This window comes from Melanerpes formicivorus, unplaced genomic scaffold (genome assembly GCF_026170545.1).
Source record: "Melanerpes formicivorus ecotype bairdi unplaced genomic scaffold, bMelFor1.0.p_v2 SCAF_3, whole genome shotgun sequence".
Taxonomy (NCBI): Eukaryota; Metazoa; Chordata; class Aves; order Piciformes; family Picidae; genus Melanerpes; species Melanerpes formicivorus.
Window position 1 is genome coordinate 1,773,706 of NW_027142355.1, and position 20,896 is coordinate 1,794,601.

General features: G+C 43.2%; 1 protein-coding gene across 2 annotated transcripts in view; it reads left to right on the plus strand.

Annotated features, from left to right (window-relative positions):
- The window catches only part of ATXN10 (ataxin 10), a 140,929-nt gene that overhangs the window by 31,476 nt on the left and 88,557 nt on the right, over nucleotides 1-20,896 (plus strand). Inside the window, exon 6 of one of the 2 annotated variants that reach the window (XM_068164991.1) lies at nucleotides 18,121-18,201. The exons of the other annotated variant lie outside the window; for it this stretch is intronic. Within the exon in view, the coding sequence (XP_068021092.1) occupies nucleotides 18,121-18,201 (81 nt within the window). The remainder of the gene's footprint in view (nucleotides 1-18,120; nucleotides 18,202-20,896) is intronic. 2 annotated transcript variants of the gene reach the window in all.

Below are 20,896 nucleotides of genomic sequence, written 5' to 3' on the forward strand. Positions count from 1 at the left end.
GCTGTGTGCAACTACCTGAAGGAAGGTTGTAGCCAGGTGGGGGTTGGTCTCTTGTCCCAGGCAACCAGCACCAGAACAAGAAGACACAGTCTTAAGCTGCCGCAGGGGAGGTTTAGGCTGGATGTTAAGAGGAAGTTCTTCATAGAAAGAGAGATTGGCCATTGGAATGGTCTGCCCAGGGAGATGGTGGAGTTGTCATCCCTGGAAGTGTTTAGGAAGAGACTGGATGGGGTGCTTGGTGCAATGGTTCAGTTGATTAGATGGAGTTGGATGATAGGTTGGACTTGATGATCTCAAGGGTCTCTTCCAACCTGGTTAATTCTCTTCTATTTCATTGAGCTTTCATCTTTTTAGCTAATGGTCATTCTTGTAAATATTGTGGTCAGTTATGGATATAAGAAGTGTTCTGCCCTTCATCAGCAAGGGTATATATACAGTTAATTGTTATATGATGCATTCCCAGGAAAAACAAACAAACAAACAAAAGGATAGCTTGTATGTTTTTGTAGCATTCTTTTGAAAGTCATGTTTAAATGCCAAATTTAATGAGGAAAAATTCACAGGGTTTTGCCAGTTATTTGGAAGGTCTCTAAACAGAGTGAAGATGATTGAATGAAATGCAAATGTCATTTAATACCTTGCTATTGCATTGAAAAAATGAACTGAATTTGTTTGTGGCTGAGCTTTTTTCATAACCACATCAATTTGCTTAGGACAGAAGTACTTTTGAGACAGCAAATTTAAAAGTTTTAGGGTCAGGCAAGCAGAGTTCTGTTTCAAAAGTGACAAATGAAGTCTTTAGTTTTGTCATCTCTCTATATAAACCCATGTGAAAGATTGCTTTTCAGGTAATTATCTTGATTATCCTTCATTTTCATTATGTGTTGAAGATACACTGAAATGTATTTTGGCTGAGATATGAAAGCCAGAGAGAGTTGGAAGAGATTGTTGTGATGTTAAATTTTGTATTTTGAAGGTAATAGCAGGAAAAAAGCAGCATCAAAATAAAGGTTGAGGTACCCATTTCCCAGGTCTAGTTTTCTTGCATTGTACTTTAACATTGACTAGTTAAGGCTCAAAGCCCATTATCAGTTTTTCCAACTGAAAGAAATGCAATGATTTTGAAGTTTTAGCTGCTTAGCATTTTATATGGTTGTCCTGAACCAAGTTGCAGTTTGAAGGGGGAACTTCAGCCTAGTCCCTGACTGCAAAGATTGAAAGTAAAATAAATTGCCATTGGATACAAAAAGAAAAATAACAAGGTCTATATAATTCCTTGGATTGAAAATGTGTATATGGAGCCAAGGGATAAACATTTCTTTCTCTCTTTTCTTCTCCTGTTGCTTCTGCTTGCAACTTGACTCTCTCTCTCCTTCGGCCTTGCCAGGGTGCCTCTGTTTTGACAACAGTGTGAAGTAACAGGGAGGGAAGAGGGGAAGAGGTGAATGGGTCCTCTGGATCTGTTCATGGGGGTTATGAGGAGTTTCTGTTTTGTTTATAAATTGTATCTCTCTCTATATATATATATAAAAAAAAGTGTGTATATATAGAGAGTATATTTTGTACATTTTTAATAGCATTTCATATTTCTAGATTGTATTTTACTTCATTTACTTCCATCCCAAACTGAGCTAAGTCTGGCAGTTTTATTTTGAGGGGTAATTCTCTCAAATTAGTTGGGGGATAATTTCAACGCACTACATTCAGAAAGGAAACTCCATAGCAAACTCCTGGCCAAGCTGTCAGCCCGTGGCTTGGACAGGTGCACTCTCTGCTGGGTTAGGAACTGGCTGGAGGACTGAACCCAGAGAGTGGTGGTGAATGGTGCCCCATCCAGCTGGCAGCCAATTACTAGTGGTGTCCCCCAGGGATCAGTGCTGGGTCCTATCCTGTTCAATATCTTTTTTGATGATCTGGATGAGGGGTTGAGTCCACCATTAGAAAGTTTGCAGATCACACCAAGCTGGGGGTAGGTGTTGATCTGTTAGAGGGTAGAAGGGCTCTGCAGAGGAAACTTGACAGGCTGGTCAGATGGGCAGAGTCCAACATGATGACATTTAACAAGTTGAAGTGCTGGGTTCTGCACTTTGGTCACAACAACCCCATGCTACAGGCTCGGGACAGAGTAATTGGAGAGCAGCCAGGCAGAAAGGGACGTGGGGGTACTGGTTGACAGCCAGCTGAACATGAGTCAGCAGTGTGCCCAGGTGACCAAGAGGGCCAATGGCCCGCAGGAGCAGGGAGGTCTTTGTGCCCCTGTACTCAGCACTGGTTAGGCCACACCTTGAGTCCTGTGTCCAGTTCTGGGCTCCTCAATTTAAGAAGGACATTGAGACTCTTGTCATGGCTGAGGGTTGTTTAAATAGCAAAATACATTATTTCTTCAAGTTAGATTTCCCTTCTTTAAAAAAAAAATAAGTTATTTCCATCCTATGGAATGAAGGAATCTGTTAGTTATATATTACAGTACATGTAGTATCTGTGGTCTGCTTGGTGCAGAATGTGAGATAAGAAATTAACATTTTCACAACCTGTTTTATTTTTACAAAAATAATTTGGTGCAAGAGGTTTATTTTTCATATTTTCAGTGGAAATCTGTTAGTGTGCACCATTGCTTATGCAAAAGTGTGGTGCTTTGAGCCTTAACTGGGATTTAAGAGCTCAGATGGAGGGCAAGACTGAGAATCCCTCCCCCGTTCTCCCCATTTCCCAATAGAGAGGAAAAAACAAAGGGAAGGGGGCAAGTCCACTGAGAAATAATTTTGGAGTTGGTTTGGAAGTAGGAAAAAAATTTCTTTAAACAATATATGTATATATTTATATCTTTAAACTGTATATACATATATATATATATAAATAACAGGAAGGGTTCACAAGGGTAAGGAACAAGGATGGATGGGGAAAATATGAATACAAAACCAGTCCTTTGAAGAGGCTTGGATGTAGCAGGGAGAGGACCAGGCCTGACCACGTGGCAGAGAAGCAGGAAGCCAGCAGCAACTCTCTTTCGTTCCTGCAAGGCAGAAGTAAAAAGAGAGCAATGGCTGCAGTGTCCTCCTTTGTATAGGCTTGCTGGACAGGGAGGTGGAGTGGAACAGACTGACTCAGATCCCCAGGGGGAAAACGCCCTCCAGGGAGAGCAAGGCTCTCACAGATCCTCCCCCTCCTGCTTTCAGGATGGGCATAACCCATCACAAACTGATTTAAATGAAGTTGTTTGAGTTTTGGTTTTTTCAGAGGGTACTTTTTTGGTTTTCTTTCTGGTTTGGTTATGATTTTTCTGTCCTTTTTTCCCTTTCTTTTTCTCCCCTCTTCCAGTTAGCCATAGGTCAGTGTATTACACTAATGTAAAACTTCTATGTTAGACCATTCAGTCATGTCATGAGCCTTCCTGATGTATTTCTATGTAGTTAGATATTTGGAAGGGCCTACATAGTTAGTGGCCTTGTTACAAGTAGAGCAGTCATTGTAAAGCCTGGCAATATGGTTGCTTTGTTGTGGCTTTTATCAAATCATCAAGATTTTTAAATTTTCCTTCTTGTTATCCTGGCAGAATTAATTAAGTGTACATTCAATAGGCAACAAGTTGGTCTTACAGAGAACAGGTTTGGATTCTGGTGTATTGCTGCTCTTGCTTTGGTGTCCATTTTTGCCGTTGCATATTTTATATATATATTTAGAATTTAGAATAAACCTTTATTTAGAATAAACCAAACCAGATTGGAAGAGACCTTCAAGATCATCGCATCCAACCCATCAACCAATCCAACCCACCCAAACAGCTAACCCACGGCACCAAGCATCCCATCAAGTCTCCTCCTGAACACCTCCAATGACGGCAACTCCACCACCTCCCTGGGCAGCCCATTCCAATGGGCAATCACTCTTTCTGTGTAGAACTTCTTCCTAACATCCAACCTGAACCTCCCCTGGGGGACTCCACTACTGACTGGCCACCAGCTGGATGTGGCATCATTCACCACCACTCTCTGGGCTCGGCCATCCAGCCAGTTCCTGACCCATCACAGTGTGCTCCTGTCCAAGCCATGGGCTGATAGCTTAGCCAGGAGTTTGCTATGGGGGACGGTGTCAAAGGACTTGCTGAAGTCCAGGTAGACTACATCCACAGGCCTTCCCACGTCCACCAGGTGGGTCACCTGATCATAGAAGGAGATCAGGTTGGTCAGGCAGGACCTGCCCTTCCTAAATCCATGCTGGCTAGGCCTGATCCCTTGGCCATCGTCTAAGTGCTGTGTGATTGCACTCAAGATGACCTGTTCCATGATCTTGCCTGGCACTGAGGTCAGGCTACAGGCCCTGGCTCATCTTACCGGCCCTTCTTGTGGATGGGCACAACGTTGGCCAGCTTCCAGTCCTCTGGGACCTCTCCAGTGAGCCAGGACTTCTGAAAAATGATGGATAGTGGCTTGGCCAGATCATCTGGCAGCTCTCTCAGCACCCTAGGATGGATCCCATCTGGTCACATGGACTTGTGGGGATCCAAACAGCTGAGGAGAACTACCTGCTCCTGGAACAGAGGTAAACTATGCTGCTCCCTGGCTTCTTCTGCCAGCTCTGCAGGCCAGCTGTCAGGGAGACGTTCTGTCCTTCTAGTAAAAATTGAGGCAAAGAAGGTGTTAAGTATCTCTGCCTTTTCCTCATCCCTTGATACAACATTTCCCTCCATGTCCACCAAGGAGTGGAGGTTGTCCTTGCCCTTCCTCTTGCTACTAATATATTTATAGGACTTTTTGTTGTCCTTCACAGCAGAGGCCAGTTTAAGCTCCAAATGTGCTTTTTCCTCCCTAATTCTCTTCCTCCAAGACCTAGAAACATCCTTAAACATTCCGTGGGTTGCCTCCCCTCTCTTCCAAAGGTGATACACCCTCTTTTTTTCTCTTAGTTCTTTTAGAAGTTCATTGCCCATCCAGGCTGGCCATCTGCCCTGGCGGCTGATCTTCTGGCACATTGGCGCAGCCTGTTCCTGCACCTTCAACAGTTCTTCCTTGAAGTAGGTCCAGCTCTCCTGGACCCCTTTATTATTAAGGGCTTTATCCCAAGGAACCTTCTGAGTTAGTTCCTTGAGTAACCTGAAGTCTGCCCTCCGGAAGTCCAGAGTGGAGGTCTTCTTGCTACCCCTCTTAGCTTGACCAAAAACTGAGAACTCAATTATCTTGTGGTCACTGGACCCCAAACACCCTCCAACCACCACATCACCCACCAGCCCTTCCCTGTTGGTGAAGAGGAGGTCAAGCATAACCTTGCCCCTGGTAGGCTCACGCAGCACCTGGGATAAGAAGCTGTCCTCTATGCATTCTAAGAACCTCCTAGACTGTCTCCTCTCTGCTGTGTTGAGATCCCAGCAGATGTCAGGCAGGTTGAAGTCGCCCATGAGAACAAGGTCCGGAGATCTTGAGACAGCCCTAAGTTGCCTATAGAATCTTCGTCAACATCTTCCTCCTGGTTGGGTGGTCTATAACAGACTCCAACCAGGATGTCTGCCCTGCTGGTCTTCCCTCTAATTCTTACCCACAAGCATTCAACCTGATCATCCCTAATCTCCGTCTCAATGGCATCTAGTGCCTTCCTGATGTACAGAGCCACCCCTCCAATCCTTCTTCCTCGCCTGTCTCTCCTGAAGAGCCTGTAGCCGTCAATTGCAGCGCTCCAGTCATGTGAGTCGTCCCACCACGTCTCTATGATGGCAACTACATCATAACTTTCCTGCTGCAATAAGGCTTCCAACTCCTCTTGTTTGTTGCCCATGCTTCATGCATTAGTGTACATGCACTTTTGAGAGGAGCCTGTGTCCATTCCCCTCTGCTTTTTGGATAACCAGCCTCTGCTGGGGGAGCCTGCAGAGCCTGCTTACTCTGATTCAACTCTTTCCTCCTCTGGTTCATCTCTTTCCTCCTTTGGTCCATCTCCTTCCTCCTCTGGTTCATCTCTTTCCTACATTCCCTTACATTTCTAAGGCTAGCAACCTCATCCTTCAGTCTGGCCACCAGATTAAGCAGATAGTCAACCTGCTCACACCTTATACAAGAGTTGCCCCCACAACCCTGCTTCTCAAGAGCCAGGCTCCAGCATTCTCTACAGCCAGATACCTGGAGAGCTACCTGCTTCTGTTCTACCTCAGTCTGGGCCGACACTGATTTTTTTAGGGAGATTTTGCTGCGAGTTACAACCATGCCTGTCCCTGGCCACAGCACCTACTGCACAACAACAACAACAACAAAAATTAGAAAAAGTGGGGCGGCACATGAGAATACAAGAGAATATATATATAGAGAGAGAATAAGAGAATATATATATATCTATGAGAATATATATATATATATATACACACACTGCAGGAAGGACATTGAGGTGGTAGTTAGTGTGTCCAGTGAAGGCCAGCAAGGCTGGTGAAAGGCCTGGAGCACATGGCATAGGAGAAGTGTCTGAGGGATCTGGGGTTTTTCAATCTGGAGAAGAGGAGGCTGAGAGAGGAGACCTCATTGCTCTCTACAGCAAACTGAAGGTAGGCTGGAGCAAGGAGAGGGCAGCCTCTTCTCCTTGGTGACAAGTGTCAGAACTAGATGAAATGGTTTCAAGCTGTGTCAGGGGAGGCTCAGGCTGGATATTAGGAAATAATTCTTAACTGAAAAGGTTCTCAAACTGGAATGGTCTGCCCAGGGCAGTGGTGGACCCTGAGGGTGTTCAGGCAGCGTGTGGACCTTGTGTTTAGGGCCATGGTTTAGTGTTGACCCTTCAGTGCTGTGCCGAGGGTTGGACTTGGATGATCTTTGAGATCTCTTCCAACCAGATATATTCTCTGATTCTGTTATCTTCCCAGTTTGAACTAATTCTTGGTTCATTACTGAAGCACCTTTTTTTTCCCCTTCTTTCTGATAGGGAATGTATGTGTGAAAGGTAGTCAGATGGAAATTCATAAAAAGATTTCTGTCTGTTTTCTTACGAAGTCCAAGCTATGCTTTGGATGCCTTTCTGGCTGGATTGCAGAGAGAACACTTTGTCAGTAACTCTTTGCAAATTTGGAGCTGTATTCAGTTCTCACTGGAGTACGTGTCACTAGGATTGCTTGAATGGATTTACATAGCCTTGGTGTTTGCACCAGAGCCAGTACTCTGCTATGAAGATTTGCATCCCTTGTGCCACAGCTAACAAAGTGCACAGCAACCATGTTAAACCAGCTGTTAGGACTTTGTATGCCTGAGCTGAAGTACAAACTGTATTTCTTCCAGAAGCTTATTCTCATTGCTAACCTTATAGATTGCTGAAATTAAGATATTCTTACTTTTAAAAATATTACTTAATTCTTGCCTACCTTCTTGTCTCTCAGCTGGAATATGTAGTTTCATATTACACTGACTAAAAAGAAAATGCTACATGTGTTTGTTCCTCTTGGCTGGGATTTCTTGCTATCAAATGCTGGGTTTAGATATTGAGTCTTTCCTTGAGTTACCAGGTGAGTTTTGTTTATAGACAAAAATGTTACTCACTGTTTTATTCCCTTTTCTTTTACTGCCCACTGAAATTTATGACTTACTGTTCCTCTAGGTTAGTATCCAGTGAATTCCATGAATAAACAATTATGATGCTGAAGTTATTTTTGCAGTTGCTGCCCTGAACATTTAGGACAGAGAGAGGACATTGGCTGAAGTGTAGACCCTCCCACAGTATTCCCATCATGTAGCACATGTTGGGTTTTCTACTTTTCACCCATCACAGAAGGACAAGCACTTCTTTAAAACCCTTTTCCAGTGAATTGGTAATTCCTCCACTGTTCAAGATCTCACATGAGTGTTCATAATCCAGTTTTCTGTCTTGAGGCTGAAGAAGTCCTAGGGGTAGTTCAGGAGGAACCTCTTTCTAAGTGTGACACCTTCAGCTTTTCCCTGCTGTCTCACAGCAGTTCTGTAGGGAGATTTGATCATGAAATTTGAAATTATTCTGAGCATTCCTCAGAGCTTCTTTTTTAGATGCAGCTGTTAGTAGAGGACCTTTTTGCGGTTGCTCTTGTATGTGCCACAACCTCCTCTCTCAGTTACAGGCTGCGGAGGAAGCATCTTCAACAGAACATAGCTTTCTGGAATTTTCCTGTCATGTTAGGATGGGGCATGCTATGAGCTAAGACACAGCTAATCCATTGAAAAAGGAAGTCAGTTCTATAAGGATTGCCCTGGTCAAATTTTGTATTCAATCCTTGTATGCTCATACCTGTTTACCCAGACCAGGTATTTTCGAGGCTCATTTATTTTAGCTTGTTGTTACTTGTAAGCATCAGAAATATTTCTATCTCTGAATTCTGTGAAGTTGCAGAGTCTAATTCACGTGTTTAATAAATATTCCCTTGATTTAAATACTGATATGTCCTCCTCTTTCTCTTCTAGAAGCTTGATCTTCTAAATGACTCCCATATTTTTTTTTAATGTTGCTGCTTTTGCCATCTCTAATACTAGATGCTGAATGGCATTTTAAAATAGTATTAATTAACATATATTAGACAATGCATTTTTAATCTACATCTAAAATTCTAGTCAACACAGCTCCTGAACTTGTTTCAGGCTAGCAATCCTGTAATCTTGAATACTAGGACCTATTCTGAGGTTGCTGCTTGCTGGTCTGACTTCCAAGAGCAATTATATAAAGAGGCAGATTGTGTATCTCCAACTGAGGTACTTCAAAACATTGCCTGACTGGCTATATGCTCTTTAGCTTTTGGCTAAAATGTTAGAACAAGAAGAAACTGGCAGTTTTCAGCACTGAAAGCCATTGAAACTTGTCCTGACCTGTCTTGTCCTGAATGCCTGGATCTGTAGTTGGGCTTGCCTAGTGCCCAGAGCTTGCTGCTCTCACAAAGTTGCAAGCATGTGGTATTTCAGAGTACGCTTCAAAGCATGTGTCTTTGCAAAGACACTGGCTCTGCAGAAACAAGTTAGTTTCCTTTTCTTTATTTGATTTATGCTGTGCACTAATTAAATGATCCTGTCTCCTTAAGAGCTCAGTTTTCCTCTAGAAATCATGTTCTTTGCAACATGCAGCACCAGAACAAGAGGACACAGTCTCATGCTGCGCCAGGGGAAGTTTAGGCTGGAGGTGAGGAGAAAGTTCTTCACAGAAAGAGTTTAGACTTTGGAATGTGCTGCCCAGGGAGGTGGTGGAGTCACTGTCCATGGAGGTGTTCAAGGGGGAACTGGACGTGACACTTGGTGCCATGGTTTAGTAGTCATGCGGTGTTGGGTGACAGGTTGGACTTGATGATCTTTGAGGTCTTTTCCAACCTTGTTGATTCTATGATTCTGTATCGTTGCTATCATGGTTTGAAGAGACCTATCCGACAAGCTCCCTCACAGTTCCACGGGAAGAACATAGACAGGTGGGGGCTGGTCTCTTCTCCCAGGCAACCTGTGACAGAACAAGAGGACACAGTCCCAAGCTGTGCCAGGGAAGGTTTAGGCCGGATGTTAGGTGTCGAGGGTTGAAGGGGAAGGCCTCAAAGCCTTCTTCCCCGCCCTATAAGTAAAGGGAAGAAAAATTGAAAGGGAAAAAAACCCGCAGCCAGATTAGCAAAGGAATGTGCTATATTTACAAAGCAGTTTAGGGAATGCAGGTTTACATACAGAATTTACAGTATTTACAATATATACAAAAATATACAACAAAGTAACACAGAAATGACATTCCCTTCCCCCGTATGGAGGGAGGGTTTCCCCCTGTACCCCCTTCTCTCCCCTTTTTCCCCAAAGAGGGTTAGAAAGAGAGAAAAAGGAATAATTTGTTAATTAGAAGCAGTTATATGTGTTAGTAGAGGCCTTATCTTTGCTCAAGGTCAGTCTGGCCGAAAGCCCAGAAGCTGCGAGCTGCCAACAGGAAGGGGGAGAAGTGCAAGACTGCCCAGGAGTCTCTGCTGTACTCCCGGTTCAAAGGTGCTTTCTACCAATCTACCAATGAAATTAGTTTAGATCTGTCTTTCGTTTATAAACATTCAGCCACAATGTCCTCTTTCTTAAAGGGACAGCCTCAATCGGTCACATTAGGAAAAAAATTCTTCATGGAGAGAGTGATTGGCCATTGGAATGTGCTGCCCAGCGAGGTGGTGGAGTCGCCATCACTGGAGATGTTTAGGAGGTGACTTGATGGGGTGCTTGGTGCCATGGTTTATTTGATTAGGTGGCGTCAGATGATAGGTTGGATGCAGTCTTGAAAGTCTCTTCCTACCTTCCTTCCTATTCCATACTATTCTATTCATAAGCAGTACCCCTGGTCGCTTGTGTAGTATGCTGAAAGGCTTGCCACGCGCTGCCATTAATTAATTAATTAATTTTCCTCCAGAAAAATATTTTTCTTAAAACATGCAGGAAACTATGCCTTAGGCATTGGGAAATTGTGGCACCTTTAAACTAAAGGCATTGCCTCAGTGTTTCCCCACACATCCACTCCTTCTCAGGCTTGTATTAATCAACGGCAGAAAAGCATGTCACACAGTTCAGAAGCTACTGTATTTAGAAGAGAAACCAACACAGAATGCCACGAGATCTATTTTAGAACATTGAACCTGCAAACATATGTGTTTTGTAAAATAATTAGGAAAAAGCAGTACAAAATTACATTATAATTTATCCTAACCGAGACTGATGTGTCTTCTAAAAGCTGTTTATTTTAGAAATACTTTGGTTATTCCATTAGATGAGAGCATAGCTTGTGTCATCAGTTTTTCCAAGGGTGTGCACTGGGGCAGTGTAGCTACTATGGCAATTAAAAACAGGTTGTATTTTTGATTCCTCAAGAGCAAGGACAAAAACTCTCCATTTTAAAATAAGAGGCGTAATAGGCCTTCTGGCTTTCAGAAAAGCGATATTAAGCGTGTGGTCAGCTGTTTGGCATTGAAAGTAAGATTTTTCTGAACACTTACTTTCTCTTTTGGAAACCACAGCTCAATGATGACTGTAAAGATTAGGATGTCGGGCTCCCACTCCCCATTTTTTGCCTTTGGTTATTTTGTCATTGCTTATGGAAAGAAGAGTGGACAGAAATCAGTGTTCCTGTGGCAAGGAGTCTTGCCTGTGGGCATGGATTTAAAAGGCAAAGATGAAACTCCTCAGTAGAGTGCTTGTTGCTTAATTGGCATGCATGTGGTGGAGAAACCAGAAAATGTAACATTTCCCCCTCCACTACCCTTTTTTTCCCCCCCTTTTATTTCTCTCCCTTTTGGGCTGACAACTGTGTCTATTATCTCTGACAGTTTAGGGTGTCCCCCACTCTCTTCTTCTACTATCCAGAAAATAATTCTTATTTCTAATTCCAGGAAAGTTGGAGCTGCATTGTAGGTTCCAAGTTCAGCTGTGGTTTTAAGTTGTACTGACAATTGTAAAAGTTTCCTTAATTGTGGAGTTCTGACTAGCTTCTACTTTTTGTTTGCAGTAGCAGTGTATTGGCACAGATTTCCTCAATCTTCTAAATCCCAACTTCACGTGTTTATTTATGTTGTCACCTCATTCTTCTTGTATATTTCATAGAGAGGAGGAAGTAGGACCTTATTCTGTGGCTAATCATCTTCTGTTTTTTGTTGGTAGCTCTTCAGGAAAAAAAAAATAATATTCCAAGTTTGCACATAAGTAAAAATAAGTCAAAAGGAATGGGAGTGTTTTCTGAATCAGAGAAATATTATAGATAGTCCTGGCCTGTATCAGGAACAGTGTGGCCAGCAGGAGCAGGGAGGACATTCTCCCCCTGTACACCACACTGGTTAGGCCACATGTAGAGTGCTGTGTCCAGTTCTGGGCCCCTCAGTTTAGGAAGGAGGTTGAGTTGCTGGAATGTGTCCAGAGAAGGGCAAAAAAGCTGGGGAGGGGTTTAGAGCACAAGCCCTATGAGGAGAGGCTGAGGGAGCTGGGGTTGCTTAGCCTGGAGAAGAGGATGCTCAGGGGAGACCTCATTGCTGTCTACAACTACCTGAAGGGAGGTTGTAGCCAGGTGGGGGTTGGTCTCTTCTCCCAGGCAACCAGTGCCAGAACAAGAGAACACAGTCTGAAGCTGTGCCAGGGGAGATTTCGACTGGATGTTAGGAAGAAATTCCTCATAGAGAGTCCATTGGAATGGGTTGCCCGGGGAGGTGGTGGAGTCACCATCACTGGAGGTGTTCAGGAGGAGACTTGATGGGATGCTTGGTGCCATGGCTTAGTTGATTAGATAGAGTTGGATGGTAGGTTGGATGCAATGATCTCGAAGGTCTCTTCCAACCTGGTCTGGTCTGTGCTACTCTATGCTATTCTAACTTGGTCTTCTAGACCTGAGAGGTGGCTTGAAGGACAGGAGCATGACCTGTAAGGAGGATGGATCCTCATTATGGATAATGCCTTTTAAAGATAGAAGGATGTTCACTTTTGTGTTTGATTCTGCTCAGAAGAGGGTTATTGTGATGCGTGATACTTTGGGTTGAGTCTTAAATACAGAAATGTGCTTCCTTATTGTTGCTTTGGGAGAGAAGTGCTGATTTAGGAAGGGCAGGTCCTCCTTCTCCAACCTGATCTCCTTCTATAATCAGGTTGACCCGTCTGGTGGATGAGGAGAGGCCTGTGGATGTGGTCTACCTGGACTTCAGCAAGGCCTTTGACACCGTCCCCCACAGTAAACTGCTGTCTAAGCTGTCAGCTCGTGGCTTGGACCACAACACTCTGTGCTGGGTTAGGAACTGGCTGGAGGGCCGAGCCCAGAGAGTGGTGGTGAATGGTGCCACATCCAGCTGTCGGCCAGTCACCAGTGATGTCCCCCAGGGATCAGTGCTGGGGCCCGTCGTCTTTAAAATCTTCATTGATGATCTGGATGAGGGGGTTGAGTCAGTCATCAGCAAGTTTGCAGATGACACCAAGTTAGGAGCAGATGTTAGTCAGAGGGTAGAAAGGCTCTGCAGAGGGACCTCGACCGACTGGACAGATGGGCAGAATCCAATGGGATGGCATTCAACAAGTCCAAGTGCCAAGTGCTGCACTTTGGCCATGGCAATCCCATGCAGAGCTACAGGCTGGGGGCAGAGTGGCTGGAGAGCTCACAAACAGAGAGGGACCTGGGGGTACTGATTGACAGCCGCCTGAATATGAGCCAGCAGTGTGCCCAGGTGGCCAGCCAGGAGGGCCAGTGGCATCCTGGCCTGCATTAGGAATAGTGTGGCCAGCAGGATCAGGGAAGTCATTGTGCCCCTGTACTCAGCACTGGTTAGTCTGCACCTTGAGTACTGTGTCCAGTTCTGGGCCCCGCAGTTTAAGAAGGACACTGAGACTCTTGAACGTGTCCAGAGAAGGGCAACAAGGCTGGGGAGAGTCCTTGAGCACAGCCCTGTGAGGAGAGGCTGAGGGAGCTGGGGTTGTTTAGCCTGGAGAAGAGGAGGCTCAGGGGTGACCTCATTGCCCTCTACGACTACCTGAAAGGTGGTTGTAGCCAGGAAGGGGTTGGCCTCTTCTCCCAGGCAACCAGCACCAGAACAAGGGGACACAGTCTCAAGCTGCGTCAGGGGAGGTTTAGACTCGAGGTAAGGAGAAAGTTCTTCACTGGGCAAGTTGTTCGTCATTGGAATGTGCTGCCCAGGAAGGTGGTGGAGTCCCCGTCCCTGGAGGCATTCAAGAGGGGATTGGCCGTGGCACTTGGTGCCATGGTCTAGTCATGAGGTCTGTGGTGACAGGTTGGACTCGATGATCCTCAAGGTCTCTTCCAACCTTAGTTATACTGTGATACTGTGTTTGAGTGCGATGAATTACCTAGTTTCTAGAGGGCTTTGTGATAGCTCATGCTGCATTTGTTATTGAACAATTTATGCTTGTCATTGCTATTTTTAAATAGTTTTGATGGGCTGCCTACATTCTTGCGCAAGGTCACAAACACCCATCTGCTTCTAAAATATATTCTGGTCCTCATGAAGCATACTGATTCTTTAGCATCGATAAAAGCAACATGCCTTTGAAACATTACCCATGTAAATTTTCTTCCTTTTTTTTTCCTCTTCAAAATGTGAATGATTTGTTGCATTTGTTCATTTAACTACAGTAGAAATAGCTATTTTGTTCTTACTATTTCGGATAGGGTGGCATTATTGTAGGATGATGAAAAATGCTTTTGGTTTTGAGATCAGAAGAGAAGTTTGCTGATCAAATAGAAAATTGCAATGTCTCTTCTTTATTCTAAAACATGTGTGGGAGTTTTCTTCCTCATCTTCTGAGACTGAGGACACTGTTCTCTAAACTTGCTAATGGGATCAAATCAACTTAATGTGGAGCATGACATTGGATGGTAAAATTGATTGCTTACACTCAGCTTTGATTGGAGCAAGCTTAGTGGTCATTTGGAATACACTGAGCACAAATGTAGCTTATACCGTTTCATCTTGGCTGCTTCTCAAGTTCAATTTGGTATAATGCAGCCCTTGTGCTATTGTGAAGTCTTTGAACTGAACATCTTCTCCTGTATTTATCTGCCATGTAAACACTTGATTTTATTTTTTTTTTGTTAGGATTTTAGCCAAACAATTTTTCAAGTCAAGAAAATTGGCATATTTAACACTGTTCATTTGTTACTGTGTTACGCTTGCAGAACAACTTCAATTTCCACCATTTCCTTCACTAAATTACAGTGGTCCTCAGTTTATCCCAGTGGTTCTGCTCTTGGCCCCCAAAGAAAGCTTAAATCTCCTACCAAAGCTTTTTGTGTGCATCCAAAATGCCATATTCAGTCAGTAACCCAAAAGCGAGTATCTTTTATTTTAGAGTTGTGAATGGCCTTACTTTTTCTCTTATTCTCTCCTGTCCAAAATGAAAAGCAGAAGAGCCAAGCACTAAAGATACTAGATTTCACAGAATCACCAAGATTGGAAGAGACCTCAAACATCATCAAGTCCAATCTGTCACCACAGACCTCATGACTAAACCATGGCACCAAGTGCCACGTCCAATCCCCTCTTGAACACCTCCAGGGATGGTGACTCCACCACCTCCCTGGGCAGCACATTCCAATGGCGAACAAATCTCTCAGTGAAGAACTTTCTCCTCACCTCGAGTCTAAACTTCCCCTGGCACAGCTTGAGACTCTGTTCTCTTGTTCTGGTGCCGGTTGCTTGAGAGAAGAGACCAACCCCCACCTGGCTACAACCACCCTTCAGGTAGTTGTAGAGGGCAATGAGGTCTCCCCTGAGCCTTCTCTTCTCCAGGCTAAACAACTTCATTTGTTGCATCCTTGCTTTACTAGTACCAAAATTTCTGAGCACGGTAGAAACAGCAAAGGTGTCTTACTCCACTACTAATTCCTGTGTCGCTTCTTGATGATTCCCTTGTGAAATATGCTAGTGCTCTGTTCTTAATGATACAGTACTGCAGGAAGTGGATAAGGGAAAAGGAAAACTTAAAAACAGAAGCAAACATTTCTGAGGTGTTACAGAATTTAGAAGGTAAGCATCTGTGGCAGTCTGTGCTCCTTCGTAAGCAGAAACGTTATTCTGAAATGCTGTAAGCTCCTCCAGCAAGAAGGGTCTAGTCCACAGCATGTGAAAGATGCATGGGAATAAACGCAAGAGTGTAGACCCAAGTAACAACTGAAATGCAGGTCATAGAATCAATAAGGTTGGAAATGACCTCAAAGATCATCAAGTCCAACCTGTCATGAGGTGTTGGGTGACTACTAAACCCTGTCTTCAAGTGCCAAGTCTATCTATAGCCGAGAGCAGAAACTGATCAGTGTATTGCTCTTTAAAGGAGCAATCAGATAATTATAGGCTCTGTTGTAAGGGCTGCCGGGGGGGAGCAATAAATAATTGAAATTGTGTAGATACAGTTCAGTAATGCCTGCAAGGAGAATGTGCTGCTTCACTTTCATTAAACCAATGAAAAATGCAACATGTTTGCAGCTTATGGACAGTTGAATAGAATAGAATAGAATTAACCAGGTTGGAAGAGACCTTTGAGATCATCAACTCCAACTTATAATCCAACATTATCTAATCAACTAAACCATGGCATCCAGTGTGACATCCGATTGAATACCTCCAGTGATGGTGACTCCACCACCTCCCTGGGCAGCCCATTCCAATGGCCAGTCTCTCTTTCTATGAAGAACTTCTTCCTAACATCCAGCCTAAACCTCCCCTGGTGCAGCTTGAGACTGTGTCCTCTTGTTCTGGTGCTGGTTGCCAATGTGCTGCCCAGGGAGGTGGTGGAGTCGCCATCACTGGAGGTGTTTAGGAAGAGACTAGATGGGGTGCTTGGTTCCATGTTTTAATTGATTAGATAGTGTTAGATGATAGGTTGGACTCCATGATCTCAAAGGTCTCTTCCAACATGGTTAATTCTATTCTATTCTAAATACTTGAAAAAATAAAGTTGATGGCTACTCTGAACGTTTGGCTGAGCATGGCTCATATGCTGTGAATTCTGAGTTCAGGAACTGTGGAAGTATTGCCCTTGACTGCCATGCTGATGGCTTGATTCAGTTATGGTTGAGCCTGCACTGCTCAGTTGGAATACGTTCTTTGCTGTTGACTTTGGGGAAGTCTGTAGCTTCAAATTTGTGCTGAGAAACTCTTGAATCAGTGCTAAATGGCCCAGAATGCCAATTTTAAGTCGATGATTCCTTACACTTATTTTTCCTTGTATGTCTATACAAATATCAGCCAAAAAAAAAAAAGCACAGCATGAAATATCTTTTCTTCTCCTTTCCCCTCTTAAAATTTATAGTTTACAGTAATGGAACCAGATGCTGCCTAAGTACACAGTTACCATTAGAAAGAGAATAGCTATTAATCTTTTGGACCTCTTGTTCTTTTGTTTCCCCAACTGTCATTGAGCATTTGTCAAAAAACTACTGAATTCTAGCTGGAAGGCTTCAGTGTGATCATCTTGCTGGATATGTAGTGGATTATGGATACACAAAATAAAAGGCTGCCAGCAAAGTGAACAGTGGGCAAGAAGTGGAGGCAATATGGAAATCAATTTGTTTTTCGTATGGAGGGAATATTGAAATTGATTGTTTTTCCCAGAATCACAGAATGGTCTGGCTTGCAAGGGACCTCCAAATGTCATCTAGTCCAACCCCCAATTATACATATTATTTTAGCTGTTTTTCTCTGTAGCTTCATCAGCTCCAAGAATGCTCTCAGAATTAACCTGTAATTGTTTCGTAGTTAATAGGTAGACACTTGGCTTAAAAGAAATGTATAGTTTAGTATCTGCATACCTGTGCAGCATGTCTAATGCTGCTGGTACTCCTAGGAATGTAATTAGAGAAGAAAAATATTTTTAAATATTTTTTTCACATAATGCTGAGTAGATCTGGTAAATGACTAATATCTGCTGTTGCCTGCAGTGAGTGGTGCTTGGTAAAGTGATCACTGCAAGTACTGGCATTAGCACAAGGGTAGATGGACTGTGCCTGGAAGGCCAGGCTGAATGAAGCATTTAGCAGCTGAGTCTAGTTGAGAGGTGTCCCTGCCCATGGCAGGGAGGTTGGATCTCTAAGGTCCCTGCCAATCCAAGCCATTCTATGATGATGAGTTAGATCTGGCTATCAGCTTAGGCTCTTGTAACTCAAGGAGGGTTTTTTGTAAGTTGAGAGCAGTACTTTGCTGCCTTACATGTGACCAATTTCCATTTGCTTTGATTTTTGGTTATAATTTCTCTGTTTAAAAAACCCATCTTTGGGCACATTTTTGATTGCTTGTTGCATTTAAAAGCAGCATTGTGATGAGTAGCATAATAGTTTTCAGCCACGAACTGTGGCTTTTTGCTGAGATGCAGGAACAATTGGATTAATATTTTTTTATCATTATTATTATTTGAACTGTGGTGTGCCTTTTGTATTACTGGCAAAAGACTCTAGCCCACTTTCTTTCAATCATTGAAGGAAAAGTTTGCTGAGTTGATGGGAAGTGGCTATTGCTGTATTAGGAAAATTGCTGCAGAACAATGTGTAACTATTATGTGACAGTTTGTGCCTAATAGCAAATAGGAGCAAAAGCATGTCACTGTCATCTACAGGTAAAAATAGCCAACACCATGTGAAGTAAATGTAGATGCTGGTTTTGTTGTTGTTGTAGCACCAGTAACACTTGTTGTTTGTTTTGTGTTTTGTTTTGTTTAGGTTCTTGATTTTCACAGACCATTTGCTGAAATGTCCAGAGCTGGTAAAAACCCTTTATGCCAAACTGAGCAATCAAGAAAGGTAACCCAATGTGGCTTTTAGTATTTAGCATTCCATATAGAGTATCCTGTTCACATGATTGAAAAACTGTGTGGTTTCATAGTTGGCTCAAAATCTCTAAATACATGTTTCTATGTCAGTAATGGTTTTAAATTGGTTGGTTAACATTACAGCTTAGCCACAACTGGCAGTGATTTATGTAGGGTTGCAGAATCCAGGTTGGCGCCATTACTCAGGAAAGAAATACTTGTTTTTTACCAAAAAAAGGGGACAAGATTTCATGTCTGTGTCTTGATTTCATAAGAGCACCACACCCTGCAGTGTTTTGGAGCTGTATTTGAAATGCCCTCCGCTGTTCATACTCCTGTTGTAATTACAAGTAGTTAAAAGGAAGCCTTCACTTAAGCTGGAAGTGTGTCTAATACTGATTAGCAGAACCTGAAAAACATCAATGTACAGGTATCCAAGATTGCTTCATCTTTCAGTATATCTGCAAGTGAAAATACAGGGTGCTTCAACAAACCTTCACCTCAAAAGAAACTAGCTAGTTTTCCTGCAGGTGTTTGAGTAAATGTATGCTAAATTGTTGGGAAATGATAGGGCTATGAGGATGATCAGAGGGCTGGAGCACCTCTCCTATGAGGACAGACTGATAGAATTGGGGCTGTTCAGTCTGGAGAAGAGAAGGCTCTGAGGTGACCTAATTGTGGCTGTCCACTATCTGCAGGGAGTCTACAAGAAGGCTGGGGAGGGACTTCTTAGGATATCAGGTACTGCTAGGACTAGGGTGAATGGAATGAAGCTGGAGGTGGGGAAGAAGTTCTTCACCATGAGAGTGGTGAAGCCCTGGAATGGGTTGTCCAGGAAGGTGGTTGAGGCCCCATCCTTGGAGGTGTTTAAGCCCAGGCTGGATGAGGCTCTGGCCAGCCTGATGTAGTGTGAGGTGTCCCTGCCCGTGTCAGGGGAGTTGGAACTAGATGATCCTTGAGGTCCCTTCCAACCCTGACTGATTCTATGATTCTAAATGGCCATTATTCATTTGCTGTTCTTTGACTGAGAATCTGGGAAGATAAAAACTTATTTTCTTAGAATAATCAACTTTGGGAAATCCTGTACTATTGTTTCAGAGCTCCTCCAGTTGCTTGTAGATCTTGGGATTTTGTTGATGGATTTTGTTCCCCGTCTGGCCAGGGAAACTGTAGGTTCCCACTACTATAGTTTATGCAGGTGAGAGACAAAGCAGTAAACAAAGCAGTCTATTAGTATTTTTCTCTTCTGTGTTTTTTGCTGTGACTGAAACCACAAATGGGGGTACAGTCACTTAAACAGATTAGGAAGAAACAAAAGGGATAGCAGGCAAAGATGATAGTTTGAAAACCACAGATAAAATAGCATTAATGTATAGGCAAGGTTTGGAAAATAAGGGATGGGAATGATAAGGAGGGAAAGATTGTTTACCTCCTTCATTCAGGCTGACCAAATGGGAATGAGTATGAGCTGTGCACTTCTTGGAGGTAAGGGCTCCTTAAACAGTTAGCAGGAAAGAGTGTTTTGGCTGAATGAGCTAGATACAATTCTTTTGGGGGGTGTCATAAATGGTAGATTGTTTGTATGCTTTTGTAATCCCCTTGAGGACAGCCAGGACTGGATTAGGGTATTCAGTTGTACTTAGAGCTCTAGATGTAATCAGTTTCCAGAAAGGTCTTAGCTGGATTTGTTGCATGCACCATACTACAAATACTGATCAGCTCCCTCAACTCAGAGTCTTCTGGTGTAGACATCATATGGCCGATCACATTGCAGGATGACTAGTCACTGCATATTTGCTGAATTTGTTATCAATCCCAAGAGTTCTGCAAATCAAGTGAACTCAATTAGAGCATAATCAGTGTACAGTTTATTATGAATTTGATACTGCTTAATTTACTGTCAAACATATGGAGGTAAGTGGTGTAGGAAACAGTACTTTAGCATCTGAGCTATAGAAGAAAACTCGGTGGCATCTTCCTCTGTAATGTTAACATACTTAATATATAGAAATATATAGGGAGAGAAATCAAATTCACATAAAACCATTTTTTGACTGTCTTTAATTGGAGGGGGGAAAAAAAGAAGTAATGATATTCAGTATTCAGTATCACTAAGGTTGGAAGAGACCTCAAAGATCATCGAGTCCAACCTGTCATAAAACAAAGCATAGGGAATTCATTACAGAATCACACAGAATCACAGAAACATTCAGGTTGGAAAAGACACTCAGGATCACCAAGTCCAACTGATAAACCTACTCTACAAAGTTCACCCCCAAACCATACCCCAGGCAGCACATCCAAATGACCTTTAAACACATCCAGGGTTGGTGACTCAGCCACCTCCCTGGGCAGCACATTCCAATGCCTGATCACTCTTTTTGCAAAAAAAATTTTCCTAATGTCCAGTCTAAACCTGCTCAGTTGCAGCTTGAGGCCATTCCCTCTTGTTCTATCACTAATTACCTGTGAGAAGAGACTAGCACCAGTCCCTCCACAACATCTTTTCAGGTGGTTGTAGACAGCAATGAGATCTCCCCTCAGCCTCCTCTTTTTCAAACTAAGCAGCTCCTTCAGTCACTCTTCATCAGATTTATTCTCCAGGCTCTTCCCCAGCTTCCTTGCTCTCCTCTGCATTCACTCCAGCACCTCCACATCTCTCCTGTGTTGAGGTGTCCAAAACTGAA